Source organism: Amblyomma maculatum, chromosome 5 (genome assembly GCF_055883805.1).
Source record: "Amblyomma maculatum isolate TAMU_Amacu chromosome 5, ASM5588380v1, whole genome shotgun sequence".
In the NCBI taxonomy this organism is placed as follows: Eukaryota; Metazoa; Arthropoda; class Arachnida; order Ixodida; family Ixodidae; genus Amblyomma; species Amblyomma maculatum.
The window spans coordinates 121809820-121837093 of NC_139348.1; the positions used below are offsets into that span (position 1 = coordinate 121809820).

The following is a 27274-nucleotide window of genomic DNA, read 5'->3' on the forward strand; positions in this document are numbered from 1 at the left end:
ACTTGATGATGTCATGTTTTTGCAAGGCATCCATATTATATGATTGGCATGTGGTCTTAGCGCGAGACAGACAAGGACAAGAGAGGAACACAGGAAGCTGTATACGCATGCTTTGCTATCGACTGAGTTTAGATGAAGAGGATAGATAAGCCAAACTAAACCAAGATAATCTCTGACTACAGGGAGACAGATAAAACAGTTTGGCTTATCTGACCCATTGATCCAAATTCACTGGATAGTTGAGCATGCATATATATTTCCTCGAGTTTTTATATTTTTCTCGCTTAAAATGTCAGCTGCAAGTTAGCGCTCGTCCTGCGTCACACCATGTAATTGTAATTTTGACCATGTAATTTTGTCAAGTGACTGTTATTTTTCACTCTTCGAAGGGCAAACAGGTTACTGATTTCGTTGATGGGCTTGAACATCCCAAAGCGACTCAGTGTATGAGAGACGCCGTAGTGGAGGGCTCCAGAAATGAGAATCCCCTGGGGTTCTTTAACGTGCTCTAACATCTCACAGCAAAGGGGCGCCTTGCTTTTCGCCTCCATCGAAAAGCGGCCATCGAGGTCGGGATTCGATCCCACATTCTTGGGAACAGTGCAGTGGAACAGTTGGAACAGTGGAACCATTGCACCACCCCCGCGGAGCAAGACAAACAGGTTACGTGACTTCGTTATATATATTTTTTTTTCAACGTCATCACAGCCGGACGACGGCCTCTCTTATTATCCTCCATTAACCCGACCCTGTGCTAGCTGCATACTCTTACCCCTGTAAACTTATCCTCATCTTCCCACCTAATTTTTTGCCGCCCACAGCTACGTTTTTCCATTCTTGGAATTTGGAATGCAAAGCGTTAGGTTTCTCGGCATTTGTTTATCCCCCTTTCGCACAAGCCTTGCACATGCCCGTTTCGTCTTGATTCGAATGAAATGTCATTACTTCGAGTTATTTTTTTTATCCTCTTCCTATCTCTTCTTGTAGCACACACTATTTTCTATTCCATATATCTCTCCGCTGTCCTCAACCTAAGTAGAAACCTTTTCATTAGCCTCATTTTTTTTTTATTCCCTTTCGTGGTGCGGGTCAGCGGTTACTACTTGTCCTAAATAGGTATATTCGCCTACCACTTGCTGGGCTTCGACAACTAATACAAACTGCTGTTCCTTTTCGAGGCTGTTGAGGACTACCATAGTTTCCTGCATATTAATTTAAGAATAGTCTTCCGATTTACCTCTCCCTCGATTTACATGATTCGTCACCTCCTTTAAATTGAGTGCTTACGGGTGCGACGGGCATTTGTAATTCGACGACCGCTGAGCACAATAACTGCTGACGCCGCAGCCGAGCTCTTTAGTTCTTTTGAGGGTGCAAGTCAGCCCAATAAACTACTAATTTCTGTGAACTTGGAGTCCGATGCGCTGTTGCCTACGGCCTTTTCATTACCATGTCAATGTATATGGTCACCCCTTTTCCATCACCTGGTAGATAAAATGGATGTAATGGACGGCATTGTACCCATTCCGAAAACCTGGTTGATTTTTGTGTTTACTGAGCCTATGGATGTCCTAATTCTATTAATGACTTGTTTTTTAAATACCTTATACTTAACGAACTGATCGCTCTATATTTTTGAAGGGATTAGACTATCATTATAGGTTAGAATAATATTAGTGTTTTTCAAAGATTTCAGTACAATCGATGACGACGAGGGATTTCATATGCAGGAGGTAAGGGTTTCGATCACATTTCCACTCTCTTCAACAAAGCTGCAGTTGCCTCAATAATTAAAGCTGACTTGTATGTATGTGTAACTTTATTGGGGAGCCGGCAAACGACGGATTAAAGCGTCGTTCGTCCAGCAGGCCCGGGGTGCGCTCGAAAAGCACAAGCCTTACAACCCACCACAAACGGGCCAAATGAGGTAGTGCAGAGTAGGGCTTAACCCCGGGTAGACGCTTGGCCAGCGTCACGACGGTTTAAAGCTGACTTGACTATTTCCAGGGTTTGTAAAGTTTCCTTTGTTCCCTTCGTCGTTAATAGATGAACCTCTGATTGCTCTGCTTTAGTGCCAATCTTATTATTGTCCTCACTACTAGGGCTTCTGCATAGGTGAGGTAAGAATACAGTTACTTCGACTAGCATATCTATATTGTATATCACTATTATATATCACAGGAAAAAATATATCTGAAAATTATAAGGCCCTTGGATATTACATGATGCCGTGTGGACTTGATTTCGAAGTTTAGACAAAACTCCTTTGCTTCAAGCCATTTCTCCTAGGCTGATCTTATTGGCAGACGGTGCACAATGCTGATTCGCGACACCCTGTGTGCTTAAGTTTAATTTGTCTATTAACACAGCAGTGCCTCTGAACAGCTCCAAATGTTCTGCACTAGGGTAAATTTTTTTTTTTTATAAACTGACTTGAATGGAATGCACTACCTCACGTAAGTGCGCGCATCTCGTTTGGGTGCTTTTTATGAGGGAACTACCATCACATGAATCTTTGCGGCGTACGTACACTACGGTTTTATCCCTGCCAATAAAAGTGGCTAATATGATTTCGTTCTAGACGTCATACTACATATATAGGCATTCTTATGCTCATCAAACCAAGCTTTTGAGTTCAAGCTTTTGAGGTAAAAACAGCTAGTTGGGACCACTGTAACGCCCTTTCAAGAAACAGCCCTCCGCAAGCAGCTGTCCATCAGCAGTGACGCCGCAGTGGTGGCAGCGTGGAGTAGAAGCCAACCGTCAGTTTCGGGTGAAGTGATAGTACACACAGTGTGCTCCTATCAAGTGGAGATGGTAGCACTCTTTTTTTTTTTTTTTGTAAGCTCCCGGTTTCACAAAACATGTTCACAATGAAATTGCTGACTCGATAACCTCAAGATTTCATAAGACATGCTCACGAGGAAACTAATTATTCCATGGTTCTTACAGCGAAGAATTGATAGCATATCGGACTGCTCTTTATACCATTCCCCAGCAAGAACAACCATCTTCATTACTTTTCTGTATTTTGAGTGCTGCAACGTGCTCCGAAGTGTCACACTTGCTAAGCGAGTAGAATGCCGGATTTTGGGACCTTATATTACCTAATGTTTTATGTATATGTACTCATTATCTTGCTGCACAGCTCTATAAAAGTAACTGTGATTAAACACATAGCAATTGATCAACTTCTTCAGACCATCTAGATGTGGTCGTTTATTACTTATAAATGCAAACGCGGCAAATTACGTGTCACTGGGGCTAGTTTCCATCTAAACTTTTCAATCTCTGAGCTTACAAAAGCACTTACCAGGTGGCTGAAGGGTCATTGTTATCCGTACAGTAACCTCGGCTGGATTATGTGGACTCCAATATTTAGATATAGTCGTAATAGACCTGAATTTTTCAGATTGGTTTCCACGATGAGATATCACTCCATCATATGTGGCCTGCCAGCCTTCAGTAGAGACGCGGCACTTTAAAACATTATTGTCGTCGACTGAGCAGCTTCCGACGTTTCTAAGATCATGCTGTGTTCTCGTTGTATGGAGGACGCCATTTGTTAAATTGAAGGTGTAAATATCAGGCGTACCAGTCGGGGAAGTCACATTAATTTCTAAATGTCTATCTGGTAAAGGAAGGGAGGCGTCACTCGACATCATGTGTTGAAATGCGCTTTGAAGCAACTCCATACGGTATAAAGATTCTGGAAGAAAAAGGATAAAAACAATTATTTCTGCCGCCATGCACATCAAGCATCTTCTGGAATTTATTTAAAGCGCACTGTAACAAACAGACAAACCTCTAAGCTTTAAGCATGGCTTAAACCTAGTGATGGCGTGAAAGAAGTGAATGTTTCAGCGATAACCCTGTAACATTGTATTTTCAATCATCGTTTTTTTTTATATTTTTGTTCCGTTATTTTTGTTTCATATTTTTTTGTAATACGTAGTATGGTTTCTAGGTGGTGCATCCACTTATTCATCTCAACAGCCAGGCTCAATCAGCAGAACGTATGGGCATGCCAGGAAGAAAGGGAAAGATTTTGCCCACAAGAAACGCCCTTGTTGTGGAACCCTGACATCAGTCTATGCCGAGAGCCTGTGGGTCGCTCAATATAGCAACTTGATCCTACTATTATAAACGAGAAAACAAAGCTGCGAGCGGAGGCTGTGGCAGAGCTCTCGCCCTAGGCCACCAGACTCTACTAAGATAGCAGCATTGAAGGAACATTCTCCAGAAATTCAGACATCGCCATGACGACGTTCTGAGCGAGAAATCATGGGCATTTCTCTGGCAGGCCGGAGCTGGCAGATCACTGGACAATGCAGCGATCGGTCCTCGGTCTATTTAATATCACGAGACCACATAATATGTGTTAGTGGCAGAAGTTACAACTCGTCAGGTACGGTTACCCAGGCGACATTGGCCGACTGCCGTCCAATGGCCAGCCATCGACTGCTGGTCGGTTCGGCGGAAGTCGGCCATCGATCAAGGTCACAGCTTAAGCACCCGAGTGAACGCCGACCAAATCGGTCACAGTTGCTCGGCCATTAGGCGCCCAAGGCCGACTACGTACTAGGTTGGGCAGAAGTTAGCGCTCATTGCCCGAGATCCCGACTAAACGCCGACCTGATTTTCAATGGTTTCTCTGGCATTTAGCGACCCACAGACGGCCACGTACCAGTTTGGCCAGTAGCCAGCAAGTATTCGCGACTCAAACATATGCTTTACTGGATGTTGATTACAACCATAAAGCAGCGCAGGAATGCTTTAAGCACGATTTAGGCCGACCGTTCAGGCCAGCTTTAAAAAAAACCTAAATAAATTCAAACGCAGAATAAGGAACCATTATCATTCACTGTAAAGTTTTATCCATTTACTTGTACACAGATATGCTTTAAAATTGTACATGTAGTTGCTTGGACAAATCCGCACGGATAAGAATATGCAATTAATTCTACCAAGAGGACTGAATAAGTTACTAGCATTTGGTAAAGTTTGCTCAAGTAAACGAAAGCATATTTTATGGAACAGTCGCACGTGGCAGAGAAAAAAGTTGACAGATGTAATGAATCTCCATTCTCTATAACAGCAGAATTAAGCCGCACCAGCGGTTATATTGTGGCTCCGAGAACACTCTCGCGGTTATTTTTGATGTGAGCATGATTGAAATCGTCTAGCGGAATTTTCGGCTCTTCTAGAGTGTTCGCGACGATTATGAAATAATGTTGCACGAAAACATGAATGCAATAAGTGTGGATGGGTGCCTAGCATATGCTGTACTGGAACGTTCTGTAAAGTGCCCTGCAGCTGTCCAGGAGTGCTCGGAAGATGGTGATCCCATCAGTGCATTTTTTGTAACAATTACACTCATGCTGGATCAATAACAACAAACAAGTACTTCTGTCGCGGGCACAAAGTATCCGACCGAAGGCGAGAATTTGGAAGCAAGCACGCACAAAGCACCAAGAGGAGGAAGACACACAGGGCAGTGTTGAACAAACGCTCGCCGCAACGAAAGTCGTGCAAGCAGAATGAAACCGCGTCTGGTTCACTGCAACTGCCCAGCGTCCTGTTCATGGGGTCCACTCTAAATGAACTGATTGACATAAGAGCTATCTGTTTCAGTCCCGCCCGCGATCCAGGGCCGACGGAGTCGGCGCCTGCTGCGCAATTTCACTGAACGAGGTAGAAGCTTCTGTAGACGAGGTAGAAGCCCGTCAAAAACACAACATTTACAATCGCCCAAACGAAGGAGCGTTGTTGTACTCACCTATGGGGCTGAAACGTGGAGGCTAACCAAGAGAGTTCTACTTAAGTTGAGGACAACCCAGAGGGCTATGGAACGAAAAATGGTAGGGGTAACATTAAGAGATAGAAAGCGTGCAGAGTGGGTCAGAGAAATAACTCAAGTTACCGACATTCTTGTAGAAATTAAGAAGAAATGGACATGGGCAGGACATGTAGCGCGAAGAGAGGATACCCGATGGTCGCTGAGGGTAACAAACTGGATTCCAAGGGAAGGAAAGCGTAGCAGGGGGCGGCAGAAAGTTAGGTGGGCGGATGACATTAAGAAGTTCGCAGGGCTCAAGTGGATGCAGCTAGCACAGAACCGGGTTAAGTGGAGAAATATGGGAGAGGCCTTCGCCCTGCAGTGGGTATAATCAGGCTAATGATGATGATGATGATGATGAAACGAAGGAATTCCCCGTATGTAAAAAAAAACATTTGGAGGACGATTAAGTTTCGTCTTACCAAGAAACGCGATACCATCTTTTCCGCCTTTCCTTCGTTTTCTGATTTGTTATACGATGTAGTGCAAGCTGCATGTTGCACACACCGAAACACACACTTGCACCAATGGGCATTTGTAGCATGGGTAGCGTGCTCATTTGCCGAGCAGTAGGCCTGGATTCAATTACAAACACCGGGAACTGCAGTAACTTACAGCATAGAAATATGTGCAGTCATTTCTGAAATATGTTTCAATTGTGCCCTCCAAAACTTGGTGGCCGCTCTTTAAGGATTTGAAATCGAAATCATTATTTCCTACGGATGCCGAATACTTGATGTTCTTTGGCATGCACGAGCTCCTTAACGCTTTGGCGGGAGGAATGAAATATGTTGATGCACATAAAAGAAAGAAACCGCACCTAGAATATACCACATCAACGGTTACTATTAATAATGTTCCATCGCTGATGGAATTCTTTAAGTGACGACACTTATGCATCGGACAGCGTCACGCGCGCATGCACGAAGTGTCTTCTAGAAGTCTAGAACATCCGTGTTACACACGTTTTCCTGAGCCCGACAGTCACTGTGGTATATATCTGTTATATACGTTTAATATATATCTTCTTTTCTATGTATTGTAATGTGGATATGCCGAGGTCTGAAAAACTTGAGTCAAAATTGATGCAGCTGTGAGGACAAACAGCATGCTAAAGAGTGATTGGAGAAACACAGGTGTATTCTGCGTGGTGTGCCTGACGGCATCAAAGCGCAAGAAAGCGTACGTCTGCGGACCTTGCGAGAAAACGCAAAACACATGGCGTCCGATTAAGCGGCTTGGCGTGATGTAAGGAAAACACACACAAAAAAAGATTGAGAGAGAAAGAGAGAAGGCTTGGCGTGCTGGTGTTTGAACGCTTCGCATAACATTCAGCGGTGGCGCAGGCCCTGTTCCCGCGCAATTTTACTATCGCGAGAGCTGCTAGTGCCAGCCATGTCTGATTGAACGACATTGCCACCGTTGTGCGACCGTGGAGTAAACTGCGTTTTTAGTATTCGTTGCCTATATTTGACCATTGTGGATTGAGTCGTTATATGACTCATCGTTTTTCGGGGTACCGTACCATTGGCAAGAAGCTTTGGCTGAGTGGGAGCAACAGTCATGCTCGGCGGCATGAATGAAAAAATTCCCCGCCCGGCTTCTCCCTTCCTGACGGCCACCATTTTTCTTTGCGCTTTTGTTCAACGAACTCGTTTGCGCGCTGCCGCTAGCGCGACGGTCGTCCCAGCGAACGTTATATTTTCGCACATATCTCTCATCCGGCGTCCTCCGTTTCCGCTTTCTGTGCCTCTTGTCGGGGTACTACGGACCCTACGCTCACAGCAAATGCTTGCCTTGGCTGTCCTGTGTAGAAACTGGTGCTGCTCAATTGTGCGCATGTATGGAGCGTCAGCCCTGAAGTGATTGGCTCTTTACAGTACCCGGCCAGCGATAACTTACCCCAGGGAGCCGACTTCGACAGCGAGCTTCAAGTCTGATTAGATCTCGACCACCTCAAAAAGCTAAGTCGTCTCAACTCTTCAATATCTTATTGTGAATGAGTGATTTTGCATTTTAAAATTTTTTCTTGCATTTCTTTTTTCATTTATCACTTTTCTTGTTCAGGTTGAGCGCAAAAATGCTTAATTTTGTGCTCGGATGCGTACTGTGTTATGAATACCGATGATAAGAGAGGGAGGGAGCGATTCTCACTTAAATGCAATAATTCTCATTCCCGACTCCTAGGTGGTACCGCCAGCCAGCTGCTGGTGAGGCATGGTCCTCTCATCGTTTGCCTGCACCGAGATGGTTAGTTTTCAACCATCGAAACCGGTAACAAGTATCACATTATTAGCAGAATGATAGACATATAACTTTAGTGTGGGGTCATTTCATGCGAAACGTACCAGGCAGCAAAATCAGGGCGTCTTGGCAATTTCGTCGATTATTTTTTTCTGAATTTTTTTTTTCATGCATAAGTGGTGTTTTAAGATTCCGGGAAGGAGCAAAAATTGAACTATGGAACAAATTCCTAAATATGCGAGAAATACGCTACAGTAACGTATATTATCTTAATTTTTTTTCACCGGCAGTGGTCTGTCATGTGACTTCATTAATGGAACAATACAAGAATTTTTCGGATTATTCATGATTCCTAAAACTGCAAAAAATGTTATGCTTTAGGAAATTTTTTACACCTCTTTTTCTTATTTGGATCTACTCCACATTGGAGGATAGCCCTAAACCTTTAAACCTCAACCATGTTACAATTAAAAATATTTTTTTTTACTTTTGTCTTGTTGCTCTTGCTCAATGCCAAAATTATTAAAAGAAGGGGTATTTAAAACGACATGCTCCAAACTGCACAAAGGGTGACTTTTTCTTGTTATTCAAGCCTGTACTGGGAGTCAAGGCCCTCAAGATATCAAGATACATTTGAGATGGCTCATTGTACACCCCTACGTCTTAGCTCATAAAATGGGAAAGTTTACGTGAGTAAGTTTTGTTTGAGGGAAGGAATTACTTATTATTGCGAAGCAATACTACTTTAGCTACCACCTCAGCCCGTGCCATGCCGCCATTGTCATTGTCATTGCTACTGTCCTCACTATTATCAGCATTAACTGCAGCGCCATTATCACCGTTACTGCTTTCAATATCACTAACTGCATCGTCACTGCCCTCGCGAATATGACCCTCCCATGGCAAAGAGAAATACGATGGGTTTCTAACAAGAGCCCGGCATGGAAAAAAAAGTGAACTTCACTGTGTTAAAGCCATACTAGTAGGTGTTGGCACGTTTTATTTTCATTTTGCAATGTATTTTGATGTCTGTTAAAACCTGGTAATAAATTAAACATGCTCCGGCGTGGAGTGGTAGTTTGAGCCCTCGGCTGGTGACCGGGCAGATAGTGGTTCGATTCCCAGTGGAGGCACGTTTTTCCTTCCTTGGATATTTCTGCAGCCCATGGGTCAAGAAAGACTTTCGCCTTGAACTCAGGGTTGTGTATCTGGCGCGTTGCATTTATTAGGTCAGGTAACACGCTCGGGATCTGACTAATCGGCGGAGCGTGGGACGCTCCTATCTCTGGCTTCTCAGTTGAGATGAGATAATGGTATGGGAATTAAACTTTTTACGATAATTCGGTAAGGATTTAGCCACAGCACGAACCCACGGGCTTACGCCCAGGCTAAATCAAGGCTAGGTGGATACCTGTCTCGGGTGGTCTTGTACTTATCTGTGTAGTTACAACCGTGTGCTAATGAATCCCAGGCTAAATCAAGGCTAGGTGGATACCTGTGTCGGGTGGTCTTGTACTTATCTGTGTAGTTACAACCGTGTGCTAATGAATCCCAGGCTAAATCAAGGCTAGGTGGATACCTGTGTCGTGTGGTCTTGTACTTATCTGTGTAGTTACAACCGTGTGCTAATGAATCCCAGGCTAAATCAAGGCTAGGTGGATACCTGTGTCGGGTGGTCTTGTACTTATCTGTGTAGTTACAACCGTGTGCTAATGAATCCCAGGCTAAATCAAGGCTAGGTGGATACCTGTGTCGGGTGGTCTTGTACTTATCTGTGTAGTTACAACCGTGTGCTAATGAATCTCAGGCTAAATCAAGGCTAGGTGGATACCTGTGTCGGGTGGTCTTGTACTTATCTGTGTAGTTTCAACCGTGTGCTAATGAATCCCAGGCTAAATCAAGGCTAGGTGGATACCTGTGTCGGGTGGTCTTGTACTTATCTGTGTAGTTACAACCGTGTGCTAATGAATCCCAGGTTAAATCAAGGCTAGGTGGATACCTGTGTCGGGTGGTCTTGTACTTATCTGTGTAGTTACAACCGTGTGCTAATGAATCCCAGGCTAAATCAAGGCTAGGTGGATACCTGTGTCGGGTGGTCTTGTACATATCTGTGTAGTTACAACCGTGTGCTAATGAATCCCAGGTTAAATCAAGGCTAGGTGGATACCTGTGTCGGGTGGTCTTTTACATATCTGTGTAGTTACAACCGTGTGCTAATGAATACGTGGTAGATTATAAGCGCACATATTAAAGGGTTTTGGACTGAATAGCAAATTGGACATAAGTAAACGAAGGTTCATAAGAGGATCCGCCGACTGGAACCATTACCTTCATCTCTTCATACCCTCAAGTGTCCCCACAAGTGTTAGTCCCCACAAAAAAGTTACCATTTTGGTAATCTGGTGAGCCGGTTAAAATGAGGGAAGCAAGAGTGTACTTATAACATATCGGAGGGTACCCAGAAACACAGCGCATCTTGCCTCGCTCATTCTACATCGAGAAGTATATAGCGCCTCTAGGCACCAAAAGCATATTTTGTTCTTTTTGAATACCTATTCCATCGCAACTCTTATGTGGGCATGTTATATCAAGGTACTCAGCATGCTAATTACTAATATACTTTGGCAAGCGATTCGCAATTTCGCAGTATGTTTACTCTGAAGCAATTTACATTCAACCGCTTTCACAAAGCCTTTGAGAATCAGTTTTGAATTTGTCTTTTAAACCTTTGAAACATTATTATTCTTACCGTGCGTAAAAGCTCAAGTTTTTGGCGTACTGTACGAAATTTCTAAAGTTGGCGATGACTTTTTCCAGGCCAATTACTTTCTGAGTCATTGAGGGCAATGGTATTAATGCTTCGATGACTGATTTTTTGCTTTACTGTGGAACTGTCCGTGGAAACAACACGATCCCTCATAAGGGCACGCAACAATCCCTGTGACGAAACGACGATGCACATGGAAACTTGCATAGAGTTCTTCCCCTTACCTGACAACGCTGTGGTGATGATGCAAGCGGTGAAAATCACACCTGGAAGAGGACGTTTAATATTCAGATTTATGCTATTCCACTTCACCAGAGCAATTATGTCCCGAACAACATGACAAAAAAGCTTGTAGATTGATATCGGCGAATGTAATGGCTTCACTATTCATGACTGCTAACGGGCACGGGGTTTAGTCTTTTTATACACGTCATCTTAATAGCAGCAAAACACCGCCAGTTACCGCTCACCATATGCTAGGACGACATTTCTTACAAGAGATGACTTAATCAAGTAACAAGCTGTAGAGAAGTAACGGTAAAGAATAGATGTCAGTGAACCTCCCTCAGTACCTGTGAATTTTTCTCGATCGCCGTTAACTTTAAGTGTATGAGCCCCTTAAAAGTGCATCCGTACACCGATTTGAGCGATACCACTTTTCAATGTCGTCTTGGTCAGATTATTGTTTTGCGCCCCCGTTAACAACATCATTCATAACAGCTCTGCTCCATATTTTATTTCCTTGACGGCATCAGCACGAACGACACGTCCGCGTCCATACAGCTTTAAACCAAATATAGCGACATACAATTTATCATACTGCACTTTGCTTGCCTTTTTAATCTTAACTTTGCACTGTAATTTTTATATGAATTTCGCATATCTAACTTGATTAATACCAGAGCGTCATTCGTGTCCTGAGGACAGTGCTACACCACAAAGAAAAATTACTTTCCTGACACACGTATTTTTTAGCGTAAAGCAATAACTTAACCGCCGTGCCTGCTCTCGCTTTATGGTATAATAGCGCATCCTATTGCCGGCACCGTCCCGCTTCTTTCGTTAAAATACTAGTTTTCAACGTTTTCGAAACAACGCGTAACCATGGCGTAATGGTACAGACTAGTTCACCAGGATGCTTCACACAATCCGGACATTCCTCTCATCTGCACTGCTGTTTTCACGGAATTTCGCCCGCTCAACATGCAATGCCGCCTCCATCCACTGCACTAGCATCACCGAGGCAGAATGCTTGGCCATTACATTCGCTATTTCACACATCAGTCAGTTGCACACTCAGCACACCACAGTATGCACAGACTCCCAAACAGCATACAGATATCTCCGGCGAGGAACTCTCCCACACTCATCTGCTAAAATATTATCTACTCTACCTACCCCTCCCGATACCATCACCATCACATGGGTTCCTGGGCACGAGGACATCCTCGGAAATGAGCGCGCTCATGCGTTTGCCCAAGAACTAAGCTTCCGGACGCCGGTGGATGGCCTCCCCAAACCTTCATTATACACCCCCATCGAACCTCTTGACTGCACTACAATTGCTCACTACTATCGTCGTTGCCGTGCAACGTACCCGCCACCACATCACATGCTTTCTCACATTGACAGCACATACTGGCGACAACTCCAGACACATTCGTTCCCATCTCCTAAATTTGCCCACATCTTTCACCCCACGAACTTCCCGCCATACTGCACCACATGCAACGCCACCCCACCCACCCTCTACCATTACTTATGGGAATGCCCACATCCCATCCGCCTTCCTCCCGTCAAACACCCCACCCCCTCCTCCTGGGAAGCTGCCCTTCTAGCCATGCAACCTCCAGGTCAGTTGCGAGTGGTCGAGCGGGCTGAGCTAGAAGGAACAGCCAGAAGGCTCCTGGACTAAGAGGTCCTCCTGGAAGTGTTTACGTTTTTCATTTACATAAAGTTTCTTCCTGCTCCTCCTCTTCCTCCTATTTCACCAGAGAAAGGTTAGAAGCTCGAAGCCCCCCTACAACACCCATAGTTTATATGAAGAGCAGTCGCTACTTGTTACGTCATGACAACGTCCCGATTCTCTCGACCAATCTGGTATTTCTAGTTAAGTCAATGGTACCCTAATTCGTCATGCTGCCATTGACGTTTTTGCGATACACATGACTTTGTTCGATGCTGGCGCAAACAGATACTATATACAGTGATCAGATTAGAACGTAATATATGTGGGAGATGCAAGGCTGTTATAATTCTGAATATTATAAATTTGAATGCGCGTTTTAAAAAACGTTAGTAAAATATTATAATTGAGCATCATACTTTGTAAAAAAACAAGGAATATAATGTTCATCGCTTAAGGGACTTAGAGTTAAATCTCCGATCTTTCCACGTTCATGAGAGCACATTTCATCACATTTTTATTAAGTGTGCTATGATAACGACCGCAATCGACGACTGCGTCTTCAAGGCGACACACTAAAAACTTATAGGAGTCAATACTTTGTCTCTGTGAAGATGATTGCTTTTATTTAGGTGAAAATTCGAATAGGAAACAATGAGCCTGTCTAATGCTTCTTACGTGTTATCCGTCACAATCATGCTGAACAACAATGGTCACAAAAGTTATCTATCTCGTTTTTAAGACCCAGTCACTTGACGTTGTAACCATAAAATAAATAATAGAGGCTTCCACCATAGCGAGGTACAGTTAAAAACATTAGGTCACGCCATTGAGGGGTGTTTCTTTTTTTGCTTTTTTTTGCATTCGATACTCATGTTTCGTCCATCGCACATTGCAGGCCACATGTTCCTTGAAAAGTCAATAACGAGTCTTTTTTTTTTTTTCTCTTGTAAACGGAAGCCTCTGTGATATAAGGCGAATACTTACCAAACATGCTGTCAAGTCGGATCACTGTGAAAACTATTAACCGGTGGGTTTGGACGAAATTTTCACACTGCCCTTTCTATCAAAAGCCGTTTCTTAAATAGCAGCCTTTTGTGAGCGGGGAGAGGACCACGTGGAGCGTCAGTACAGAAGCGGTATGTAAATCATTGGAAACAATCTAAGAAAACGATGACAAAACGCCTATATGTATTCGGTATTACAGGCGCCATCCTGCGTGAAAGGCAAAACTTCATAAAGGGAATGACAAGTAGGGACCAGACGTTGTCTGCCTTTCGTTAAAATGGGGTTTACCTAGAGTGCAACACGCTCTTACTAACACCTCACGCATCTCAAGAAGCAATAAACTCTAACAAAACTGCTAAAAGATTGACATTACAATCCCCATAAATACCAATCTCATGTCGTGCTCAATTGTGTCTAAAAAAAAAACTCATTGTTAAATGATAGTGCATAAGAAGTTCGTTTCCCTACAGGCTAGTTATTTTTAAAAGGGCATTGAGTTTATAGCCACGCTTTTCAATTTATTCATTGTATTTTCCTGCTTACTGCTCTCTAAGTCGGTATGAGAAGCGCTAATGCAGAAACTACGAATATAACTCGCGTATACTTCCCAGTATACAATATTTACATATCCAATTGTAGGCTGCTTTTGTTTCCTGTTTCATCAAACATGCCTAAGCATGAAGCATATAACAAATGAACACTATATATCTGATGCACTAAATAAATATCTGAAGTGAAAAGGCGTTATATCCAGGGTAAAAGAATATATTGAAGATTGCCACGGCGAAAAACACTTCAATGACAGACGTCTCGGCCGGGGACCGGTCTTCGTCGGAATGAACAAATCTCCGACGAAGGCCAGCCCCCGGCCGAAACGTCAGTTACAATATTTTTCGCCTTGACCATCTTCAATATATATATATATATATATATATATATATATATATATATATATATATATATATATATATATATATATATATATATATATATATATATATATATATATATATCTTGTTTGTCCTATTCCTTCATCCAAGAGGTCGTGCCTTGTGTGCAACTGCATTACGTCAACTTCGGCCTTCCTCAAATGCCTAAATGTGCCGTTGAGTGTCATTACCATATCGAATGTCCGAATTTCTGTGTCCTCCTCAACGCTTACAGATTATTCGATAAGTTGTTAAGCAGAGATTTTATTCGAAAAGAATTGCGTTAAACCATCAATATTAGGATCTGGATGCCAAACCTTGACGAATAAGCGTCAACCCTAACCTGTGATGACGCTACGGTCAAAAACCGCGGAAGCCTTTAAACACGTTAATTTTTACTGGCGAATAATTATGGCTGTATTTCGAAGCTGTTAACGCTATTGGTGCAAGGTTACACAGAATACCGACACCGTGGTGTTTCATAGGTGCTTATCATTATTATTATCAAGTCATATCTCCAGCCGGATGCCTTATCTTTCTGAGCACGTTTTGGGTGACTGGCGGGGTCGAAATTATCGAATATTTGAAAGCCGAATTACATTGCTGAATCTATATTCACACAGAGAGCTGCTACAGAAGACTACTCTTCTCGAGAACATATATACTCGCCACATTAGTAAGGAAATACTCGAGATCTGCGAAACCTGCGGTTAGAACGCACTTATTGAACTCGGAAGCCCACTATACTTGGTTGTCTTTAGTAATTGCTTCCTCGATAAAATTATACTAAAGCAGTTGCTTGCATGGCCTTTCTTCTAAGTATATTATGCTCATCCGCGCGCCTGCAAGGTATTCAGGAGATAACCTTGACACTGATGTAATGCCGCGAACTGTTTATCTTTATTTGTTCCTGTTCGACAGCCGGTGGAACACGGCCTTATCATTGTGATTCTGGCGCGCTTATCAATTCTGTAACCAGTGTTTGTTCATGCTCGTCGCGATACGACGCGTTATCAATTTCTTTGTCGCGAACGATGCCCTGAGATCTGTCTTGAAGATTCCGATCCCTCGCGTATGTTTCTACAATGTTTCAGCTTGTGCTGGTAGCTGCTTGCGACGTTATCATGATTGTTCTGAGCAGCCTTTAAATTGAGCGTTGACGAGTGCCACGGGCATTCTTTGTTCGACGATCGACGAGCACGTTTGTTGCTATCGCCACCGCCGAGTTGCTCAGCCCAGTAAAGAGTTTCTTCAATTGTTCATTTATGTCATCGACCTTGTCACCACCACGTGACAATATTTAACAAAATGTAAAAAATGACCATATTTATTTTTTCTTTGAAACACAATTGCGGAATGCAGCTCTACAGACGTCTACAAGTGAGCAAAAATGCACGACAGAAAAGGGTCCGCCAAATATAGCTACAGAATACATTAGACAGGTTTAGTTAGGCATGCTAGTGGTAGCCCTATACGTAGCATTCATGGACTACGAGAAAGCATATGACTCATTCGAAACCTCAGCAGTGATGAGGCGTTGCGAGAACAGGGCGTATGTAAGCGAAAGTACTGGAAGATATCGATAGTGGCTTTACAGCAAATATAGTTCTGCCTAAAAAAAGAAAGAAAATTCCAGTTATGAAAAGTGTTAGGAAACGAGACGCGATGTCCACAGTGGCATTTGGGAGGGCCAATTCAAAGACATGGAATGGGAGCGGTTAGACATCAGGTTTGGATGAAGAAAATATCAGTAATCTGCGATTCGCTGGTGACATTGCCTGGCTAAGTAAATTAAACTACCAGTAGCAACGCATGGCCAATGACCTAGACAGGAGAAACAAGAAGGTAGACCTAAAGATTTATACGCAGAACACTAAGGCAATCTTGAACAGCCTGGGAAATGAACAGCAGTTTATAATAGGTATAATAGTTTATAATAGTAATAATAGTTTATAATAGGTAGCGAAGCGCTGAAAGTGGTAGACGAATATGTCTGCTTAGGACAGGTAGTAAAAGCAGATGTGGACCACGATAGGGCAATAACTAGAAGAATAAGATTGGGATGGAGCGCATTTGGTACGTACCCGCATATATATATACTAGCAGCTTACCAGTCTCACTCAAGCGGAAAGTGTATAACAGTTGCACGTTACCGGTAGCCACCTATGAGGCTGAAACATGGAGGCTGACGAAAAGGATTCTACTAAGCTGAGGACAGCGCAGATGGCTATAAAACGGCAATTGGTAGGTCTACCGTTAAGAGATAGTAAGCGTGCAGAGTAGGTAAGAAAATTAACTCGGGTTACTGACACTACGGCCGAAACCAGAATGAAAAAAATGGGCATGTGCAGGGCATGTAGTGCGAAGAGATAATAACAAATGCATCTTTAAAAGTAACTAATTGGATTCCAAGGGACGGAAAGCGTAGCAGGGGTGGCAGAAAATTATGTGGGTGGATGAGGTTAAGAATTTCGCAGGGGTCACGTAGACGCAGCTAGCAGAGGACAGGTTTAATTGGAGTAGAACAGTCCGCTTAACAAACCTTGAATTACGGGCAGCATACAGCCTCACAGGCCGTTTGTGTTCACATTCGCAAAGCCGTATTTACCGTTTTCTCCTTCTCACGTTTTCTTTGCAGTTCTTGTCCCTGGAATGCATCTTCGCTTGGCACATATATTTGAGAGTGACAGCGGTACGCAGCCAATATTTCAGGCTTCAGCACTGACAGCGGAGAATCAGGGTATGCCAGTAGCAGGTGGGATGCTCGTGGCAGATGACCAGCTAATATGGCCGGGCACGCACTGCCAGTAGTCAAAATGACATGTTCATGTTAGCATGAGCTAGCAAATGGGGTTTCTTCGTTCAGATGCGTCTGTGGTGAGGGAAACTTAAGCCTCCAGGACTCTTGCATTCTAAGTCAGACACCCTACCCGTAAGCATTTGGGGCACTTTCTTATGGTTAGGTAAAGCCTGGCTTTATAGTTGTGCAAAGTAGTGCATAATACGAGTATTGAACTTTACGACAAAATCATACAGTATATTTCAGTTAATAGAGGTTAAAATTACTTTATTTCTCATTGAACAAGTAGAAATCGCCAGAAACGCAAACGAATATGCAAAGTGAGCTGCACACAGTACCGATGAACGCTTCCTCGTCACAGCTTTAAAATCAGAGCATAAGTGTCCCTCTACACATGCCTAAGACTTATTATCGCAGTATCAAACAGCCCTCTGTGTTCGACATGTGATGTGCGCGAAAACCTTAATGACTTGCTCTACTCGTGTCAAATATTTAACGCACGGGGCTGGGCACAATGAACTCGTTTAATAGTACTTCAGGATGGAACCTGCGTGATGAGCGCGTTGTTTGTCGCGTTGCGATGGGGCCTATAGGTTGCATAAGGCGCAAATGCCATATTGACTTATCTCAAGAACCCAGATTCATACACGCCCTTTAAAACTGATCTGTGTGAGTATGTGCGTATATGCATTTGCACATGTATCTATTTGTCTCTGTGTATGTGCATTCATGCACGAATGTGCTCTATTGTAGATTTTATTTCTGTTTCCTCTCTTTTCTTCTCTTTTTCCGCTCTCAGAAGGAGCATGTCAGGCTCATTTCCAGGCAACGACCTCCTGCATTCATTCAAATGCCTCTCTCTCCCTCTCCCCCAACCTCCTTTTGTCATTGCTTGTGCTGTTTAACGGGATTTTAAAATGTCCTGTTTTAAAGAAAATGTAGTGTCGGGGTTCTTGACGTCGAATTGTCAGCATTGTGAGTGAAAAAACAGGAATCTACCTCTTTCCGGTGGCTGTTGGGGGGTTACATGGACGGGCACTAATTAGTCGGAAGGTTTTGTGACGTCACGAGACCTCATGATATCGCATAGTAAGCAGGAGAGGAGCTGTTTGTACTGCTTAGTGAAACGACATGCTATATCTATGTCTCGGGATATTTAGCGTAATGAAAGCAAGCCAGTAATCATACGTCGGATCATGCAGACATCACTGGAATGGTTAGTCACTAGGCAAGTAATAAAATGCATGTAATAGAGTGAGCCGCAGACAGTAGCTGCCTTATGATTTGGTAATGAAAACAAACAGAAATATTGCAGCCAGGAATTCATGAATAGGGTTTAAATTCTTTTTTTGCTTATGGAAATTCGACTACATTCCGAGCAGTCATTAGGCGCATAGCAGAGCTTAATTGCTATGTTCTTTTTGTTTTTCATTTCAACATATACGATGGTCTCCTCTGATAAGAACTGGGGTTTTAACAACTCGCCTAGCTACACAATGCGCTGAAGAATCATGCCAGGAGGCGAATAGGCACACGTCTTGATGGCATACCTGGCTCGATCCTGGGTAGCACAATGTTATACCGTAGGCTACGAACATAGTCACAATTTCTACGGTATCCAAGCTAATCGGGACCAACATCATTATTACTCTATCTTAATCTGCGTTTAGCAACAGCCCATATAGGAGCAGCACCGTGTGTTTGTGCCATAGAATTTGCAATTTCGTTCACGGAAAAATTTCCCGTTTCTTTATTGTAATTACATTCGACCGTAAATAATGGCCATAACATCAGCCCTTTTGGACGCACAGTAACCGAAGTGGAGTGGGATATTGCTTAAATACAGGACAAACATTGCCCTTCTTTTTAATCTTTAGCGTTCATGTCGCCAAGGCCGATACCACAGAAAGTTTCATGACCCGCCTATATACTAAGTTGTTAAGTCTTAAATGCCGCCTAATAATAATAATAATATAATAATAATAATAATAATAATAATAATTATTATTATTATTATTATTATTATTATTATTATTATTATTATTATTATTATTATTATTATTATTATTATTATTATTATTATTATTATTATTATTATTATTATTATTATTATTATTTATTGGTTCACAGGAAGGGAAAGGCGCAGTATCTGTCACACTTCCTCTGTGGACACCTGAGCCGCGCCGTAAGGGAAGGCATGAAGGTGGGAGTGAACGTGGAAAGAGAGAAAGGGGTGCCGTAGTGGAGGGCTGCGGAGTAATTTCGACCACCTGGGGATCTTTAACGTGCACTGACATCGCACAGCACATGGACGCCACATCATTTCGCCTCCATCGAAACGCAGCCGCCAAGGTCGGATTCGAGCCCAGGAACTCCGGACAGTAGTTGGGCGTCTTACCACTGCACCACCCCGGCAGGGCTTAAATGCCGCCTCGTGTGAATATTTAAAGGAAATGTCCACGCTGTTACATTTTACATCTGTGACCTACCGCTCAGGTTGTTAAATAATTATCTGGAATAAGCAGGGAAACTGTGTAACTAACAATAGCCAAAATTTAAACCAGTACTGGGTATTATTAAGGGTATGATTCTGGGATGAACAAACATATATTATCCCAGATATTACACGAGAACAGTTTTCTGCACGTTGCCTAATTTCGTGGCTGTAAGTGATTTTCAATTTTATTTATTCTCTGTCATGAAACCCAGCCCAAGTTGATTTGCTCTACTAAACACAGAGAATATGGTGATGAGAGTGCCCATTCTGCCTCCACATAGACACGGTATTCTCACGTAATCGCCATGACCAATGTCACAAAACAGGAAATTCAGAATGCGTTTCTCTATAAAACTCATTTTGCATAGTGTGGTAAAATTGTTTCTCGGCGTGAAATTCGGCCCCCAAAGAACAAAATAATCCCGACACCTTAGGGAAAGTTTCAAAATATGTATCAATAACAAGATTTTGCTAGCTCCGAAAATAATGAAGACGATGTAATATTTCCGTAGCTCTGATCTCATTCCTTCATTTCAGCCAGAAAGAAGTAGCTCTCAATTAAAGCCCGCATGATTATATCACAAAAGCTGAGGATACTCTCAGTATATCCATATAAATATTTTCTCAATTTTCACCCTGTTGATTGACATTTGATCATTTAGGGCTGCGCCAATCTGTAAGCGAACACTTTTGTATGTGCGAATGTTTCCGCGCAGCTTCTTCATAAGCCCGTCAAGAAAAACGTTAGCTACGCCCGCCCGACTTGCATCTGGAGCTGTTTGTTTAATTAAAGCTCACCTTGGACTGGAAAATATTTCTCGTATCTTCATTATGGTTCATGTATGCATGCCTAATGAAGGCATATTGAACACACGTCTCTATTATAGCCAGTACCAGATCGGTGGCGTAAATAAAATAATATTGTGCTGTTTACAACTATACTGCGATGTTATGCAGCAATCCCAAGCATACCTATAGCCATCCAATGCGATATCTACACTACAAGGTACTATATAGATGAGCAAATAGCCGCATTGCTTTCCTGAGAGCGGCCTCCACTATCTCTTCTACTTTAGCGACACCCTCATCGTGTACCATATAGGAAAATTCGAATTGAACCTGAAGCGAGGGCGACCGATGTATTTCTGTAAGACTTACTATGCCCCACATAATACCATCAAACAAAAGTTGTCGAGTAATGCTATTCTTGTAGTGCTTTTTGTTAAATAATCTCTCAACCATTAAATTTATGTGTACAGCAGGTTCATGGGAATTTTTCCAAACCAACTTCCAATTTCCGCTTTCGGTTTTCGTATTCGGCATAGATAAAATAAATAAAGTCTGGGTAATATTTTTGTGGTTTACAACACCGCGTATAGATTAAATAATGTAAATTAATATCGATGTTTCCTCGGGACTTTATTATAGGCGCCTAAAATGACCCCAAAACAAAGGAAGAATATTTCTGAACCCGCATAAGCCTGCTATTCCGCTTCTTGAATTCCTCGCAGGAGGTGCTACCGACATTTTTAAACTCTCATGCACCCGCATGCGTGAGAATAAAGAATCTTACCATTGATGCTATTACAAGGTTGCAAAGCGGTCAACACAGGAAAACAAAGGATGGCAAATGGCTATAAGAGATGACGTTTGATGAATGTCGGCTGGCCTAGCGCGAGGCTCCAGGCCACGCCACTGCCTGCTTCTCCCTCCTCGTCGTAACGCTCCTCGGACTAACAAGCGGTCGTCCTGATTGTGTAAAAAAAGAATATCGACAACCTTCAGATGCATGACATAATGATGGGCGTGATCTGAGGAATCAAGACGGATGAGAAGGAAGACAACGGCTTGCAGCTTTTGCGCTATTATTTTGTCCTAGTTGCCTGTATAAATTTTTATGTTTATAGACCTTTGCAACAAACGAGTGTTTCCTGAGCGTCTCCATATTGCTCGCGTGGTTGTTGTGTGCTCCTGACGTCAACACGGTGAAAGTGGCATCGGAACTGGTCCGTACAGCCCGTAGAGGAGGTGTTCTGACCTCTTGCTCGCCCGATGAAAAGGTCTATACCACTACACCTTTGCCACTCCTCTATGTGGGTATGTGCCTTGTTTTAAAATGTCACGAATAAAATGATCCCCGGAAGAAATCTGGTGCAGAAACCATTCGGGACAAAGTCGCCGCAATACGACGGTCGATGTCTAGGCGCGCATTGCACGGCATGAGTGAGGGCTATGTGCTCATATGGGTCGGCGTCTCGGGTCGGCGGGTGAAGTCATCTGGTCTATTTCCAGCTCGTCATGTCTTGTAGTCGGGACGGAGGACAATAGGAACCAGAGTGAACGGTGAAGTCGTGTCAGACAGGCTGGGAATCAGCCAGCAATGTGTTCCACGAACCCGCTACCGATAAGAAAGCAGACGCTGCAGTGGTCGCCGAAGATCCGGGCCAGTAGGTGGAGGGATGAATGTACTGCGCACCTCCAGCCAAAATGTTATAAGGAGGAAAGCCGATGAACGCCAGGAAACAGAACATAACCGATGGCGATGAGAGATAGAACATTTAATGATTGTCTCGTGGGCGCGAGCGCTCCTGTTCTTCTTCTTCTTCCTTGATATTTGGCACATGCTCACGAAGGGGGATTGGCCAGGGTCCAGTGTGGACTGCCAAATGTTCTGTTGTTGTTGCCCTTATACTCATGCCACTGCCCGCTTCTTCGTCCTCGTCAGCAAGAATATATTCCCTAATGCGCCTAATATTATTCTCCATAAATAAGTAAATATGTATTTAGGATGTTTAAATTATTAATATTGCACTTATTAAAGACACACAAAACGTCGATATACCTATGTATAAAAAAATATCGAGTGTATTGCAGGCTTATTGCAACTTCATCCCTCAGAACCCTTCCAGGAACCATTCCCAAACGCTATCAATGATATATCATTCTACGCTGTGCGGTGTCCCTCATCTCTCTTTTATTTGGACCTATAGTGAACCGTTTTCGCTAGTATAGAACTGAAACTTTGGTCTGGCATCTAAGGTTTCTTGCTTAAAATCAGGTTTAGGGCTTCCGCGAAAAAAAAAACAAAAAATTGGTTTTGGTTTTATATGGTTTAACATCCTAACTACTCAGACTATTGCAGACGCTGTAGTGGAGTACTCAGGAGATTTCGGCCATTTGATCTTCCTTAACATGCATTGCAATCGCACAGCGCATGAGCGCCTTGCTTAACGGCTCCAACGAAAAGCGGCCGCCGCATCCCTGGGCACAGAGTCGAGTGCCTTAACCACTGCACCACCATGGAATGGAGACAATAGAGGGCCTCAGAAGACACGTAGAACACCGAAGCCACTGCTAGTCACGTTGTTTTCATCCTATGGTTTAACATCCTAAAGCTACTCAGACTATTGGAGACGCTGTAGTGGAGTACTCAGGAGATTTCGGCCATTTGATCTTCCTTAACATGCACTGCAATCGCACAGCGCATGAGCTCTTGCTTTGCGGCTCCAACGAAAAGCGGTCGCCGCTTCCCTGGGTACAGAGTCGAGTGCCTTAACCACTGCACCATCATGGAATGGAGACAATAGAGGGCCTCAGAAGACATGTAGAACACCGAAGCCACTGCTAGTCACGTTGTTTTCATGCGTCATTTGTGTCGCTGTCCCTTTTACCCAGTGCGTAGTATCAGTTTCATCTACTCTTGGAGAGATTGTTGTCCTCATAAAAGAGGGCACATATCCGCACAGGGGGATCGCCCATGATATAAGGTTGGGAGAGAGTTTTTGAGATACACATCAACATGGGCACATATATTATGGTTTCTTGGGCGAAAAGAAGTTCCTGCTATATAGCAGGAACTTTTCGCCCAAGAAACCATCCTGCTATATCCATCAGTTTCATCTACTCTTGGAGAGATTGTTGTCCTCATAAAAGAGGGCACATATCCGCACAGGGGGATCGCCCATGATATAAGGTTGGGAGAGAGTTTTTGAGATACACATCAACATGGGCACATATATTATGGTTTCTTGGGCGAAAAGAAGTTCCTGATAGCAGGAACTTCTTTTCGCCCAAGAAACCATAATATATGTGCCCATGTTGATGTGTATCTCAAAAACTCCCTATAGCAGGAACTTCTTTTCGCCCAAGAAACCATAATATATGTGCCCATGTTGATGTGTATCTCAAAAACTCTCTCCCAACCTTATATCATGGGCGATCCCCCTGTGCGGATATGTGCCCTCTTTTATGAGGCCAACAATCTCTCCGAGAGTAGATGAAACTGATACTACGCACTGAGTAAAAGGGACAGCGACACAAATGACGCATGAAAACAACGAGACTAGCAGTGGCTTCGGTGTTCTACGTGTCTTCTGAGGCCCTCTATTGTCTCCATTCCATGGTGGTGCAGTGGTTAAGGCACTCGACTCTGTGCCCAGGGATGCGGCGGCCGCTTTTCATTGGAGCCGCAAAGCAAGGCGCTCATGCGCTATATATATATATATATATATATATATATATATATATATATATATATATATATACACAGCTGAAATTTAAATGGGCCAGTTTATTGAAGAAAGTAGAACGTCGCGACAACCGCTACAGTTTCCGGTGCTTATTTCGCTGAGTGTTTCGGGATGGTATTCCCTTCGTCAGGATAGCTGTACAATAGCCCAGTTTTGAGATCATCAGCTTGACGAAAACCACGAAGAGGTGTGATCCCGACCCCGCAGCTCACTTGAGAGTGAAGGTGAGACCATATAGCATGCCGCTTTCAGAAGGCGCTCCTGCTTTAAAAAAAAAATGCAGGAGAACACCAACAGCAGACATTCCAACGGTGCAAGTAGAGCGAGACAAAGAACGGATGACAGAAAACCAAGAAAAAATAGAGAAGAACCGGGAGGCTGGGGAGAACATTGAGCGCAGGTTCTAGGCGGCCGTGAGGCTGCCACCACCACGACGCTGGGCCACAGCGTCCGGCCCGTATCAGGCGCCCGGAAGAGCGCTCTAAGGTAGGTGCAGAAGCGACAACTGAATGCTACTAGCTAGAAGCCGCCACAACGGCCGCTGGCAACGCTTCCATCTGTGAACTTACATTCTTTCGCTTGGATTTGGAACACGGCAGCGCGTGGCATCCATGCTTTCAAATGCGCTGTCATCGGCAGGTGACAAGAATCAGTGGTAAAGAGGCATCCAAAGAAAGCTTGATCGGCTACTCTTCCCGAGCATACCCTTGGTGCCACGCATTCTCGCCTTGCATTGGTGGCAGCGCTTTGCAAAACGCAGAGGCCACGCACTCCCGTGTTCCCTTTCATATTTCTTCTAGCTGTACATAAACTTGCTTTCAGACCGTATGACGCCCTTCCTCTCAAACTTTCAGTTTCACACTGTAGTGACTCCACCTTTTCCACAGAAAAGCGGCAGCATGGAGGAAGAAAGGAAACAGGAAAGGGTAAACCTGCGGAACATGGCATTAGAAGTACTGCGTAGACGAGACAGAGGAAAAGGAAAGCGGAAACAGAAGGGCGCAAAAATATTACTAAGGAAAATAGGTCGCTAAACGAAATGAAGTTTCAGAATATTTGGAATGACTTGGCTCAAGAACAATGCCTCGACACAGTCATAGTGTCGCGATTTCCGTATTTTCCAATACAGGTGAAGGAAACTAGAGTGAAGTTTAAAAACTTGTGTAAAAAAGTGATGTAAACGACGGGAAGAAAAATGTAAAAATAAATCAAGGTAATGAATGTAACATGTAAATCAAAAAGACAAAATTTTGACAGTGATAAGGTTTGCGGCTCGCGAAGCCGCACCGTGGTCTCTGTCATCTCTGAAGATTGAAGGACGTCCAGTGTTTTACTGAGAAGAATGTGAATATTGACCTGAGAAGCGACCAGCAGAAAAAAAAATTAAAAACAAATAAATATCGAGTCTCTTTCATGTAGTGTGAACGCGTGGCTGTCTTTGTTAAGAAAAACGCTTAGTCTTCGCGCGTCCTGGTGATCAGTAGCGAGTAGGACTTTCTAAGTTCCTTCCTCTGAGCAGGAAAGTCTGCCAGGAGTAGCGTTGATGCCATAGATGAGTGTCAAACTCATATATGACTATGATTCTCTTTGTTCCCTGTAATTGGTATTTAGGAAGTCTGACTGTGGAAGAATGACATGATAGTTTCGAAACTGTACAGTGGCCCACGCTGGTGTTTAGAAGGGGGCAAATCTGATAGGGATGTAGCATGGGCTTTGTGGTTGTTAAAGCGGAGGTGAAATGATGTCTTTGTATGACCGATATACTCCTGCTCACAAACTTCACAGCTCAGTTTATAAACCACACTGCGTGAGTCGCAGTCGAGGTCTTAATTTATCTGAAACGTGAACCTGCCGGACTTTGACTTTGCGACTTTGGTGTCCGATATGTGCGAACAAATTTTGCAGAGAGGTTACCCGCGTGGATGACATCCAATAAGACCAACAGTCTTTTTGATTTGGGCATTAACAAGTAGGTCTCTGAAGTTTCTGTCCCGGCGGTACAAAACCCGTGGTGGCTCCTTGAATATCGATGGCAGCCGAGCACGCTGTCTTATTATGTAAAAATGGTGGCTTAATGTCTTGTTCAATCTGAGAGCTGTAGACCAATAGGCAAGGATTAGGTTTATTTTGGTATTGCCGTCGTCTTTCACTGATTCCTCTTCCAGGATAGAGACCCGGTTCATTTGCGGGCGCGCTCAATCGCGTCATCGGCTATCTCTTCTGTGTAATTTTGTCTTGACAGTGCGGCTTTGAATGTCTGAGTATGATGATCAAAATCTTTTGTATTGGAGCATATATTCGGTACTGTCAGAGCAAACTGTAAGAGAGAAGTCTACTTTTACGTCGAAGGATTAAGGATAATAAATATACGAAGTTGTACGCAGAGATATAAAAGGCATTTTTTAAGCTTCTTGCTGCCAAGTAGATGTGCTCCAGCTTTCGGGGAACCATACGTTCGAGCATTAGGCTCATGTTTTAATGGTTATGTAAGGTTAACTGCTTTGGACGAACAAAGAGTCTCCGACCAGTGAAAAAAAAGTGGATTTGTGCTGACTTCTCGGCTCTCACCATGTATAATCGTTATTATTTCGGCTTTTCCAGTTTGAAGCCACTAGCTTAATATTTTGAGGAAACATCTGTTTGTCTATTGTGGCTGGAATCTTGAGGCAATGTTAAATTTCTTTGCTTCCCCGTATTGTCCTTCATTAAACGCAATCAATAATGGCCCTCTGCTATCCGCCCATTGTACAAACAG

General features: G+C 43.3%; 1 protein-coding gene across 2 annotated transcripts in view; it reads right to left on the bottom strand.

Annotated features, from left to right (window-relative positions):
• The window catches only part of LOC146189377 (uncharacterized), a 52466-nt gene that overhangs the window by 7189 nt on the left and 18003 nt on the right, over window positions 1–27274 (bottom strand). Inside the window, exons 1-3 of one of the 2 annotated variants that reach the window (XM_084604217.1) lie at window positions 13744–13791; window positions 11075–11116; window positions 3314–3709 (exon numbers count right to left, since the gene is read on the bottom strand). In XM_084604217.1, coding sequence (XP_084460343.1) covers window positions 3314–3709; window positions 11075–11116; window positions 13744–13750 — 445 coding nt within the window. In that variant the 5' untranslated portion in view covers window positions 13751–13791. Of the gene's footprint in view, window positions 1–3313; window positions 3710–11074; window positions 11117–13743; window positions 13792–27274 lie in introns of those variants that run through there. The other variant, XM_084604216.1, reaches the window with a different exon arrangement.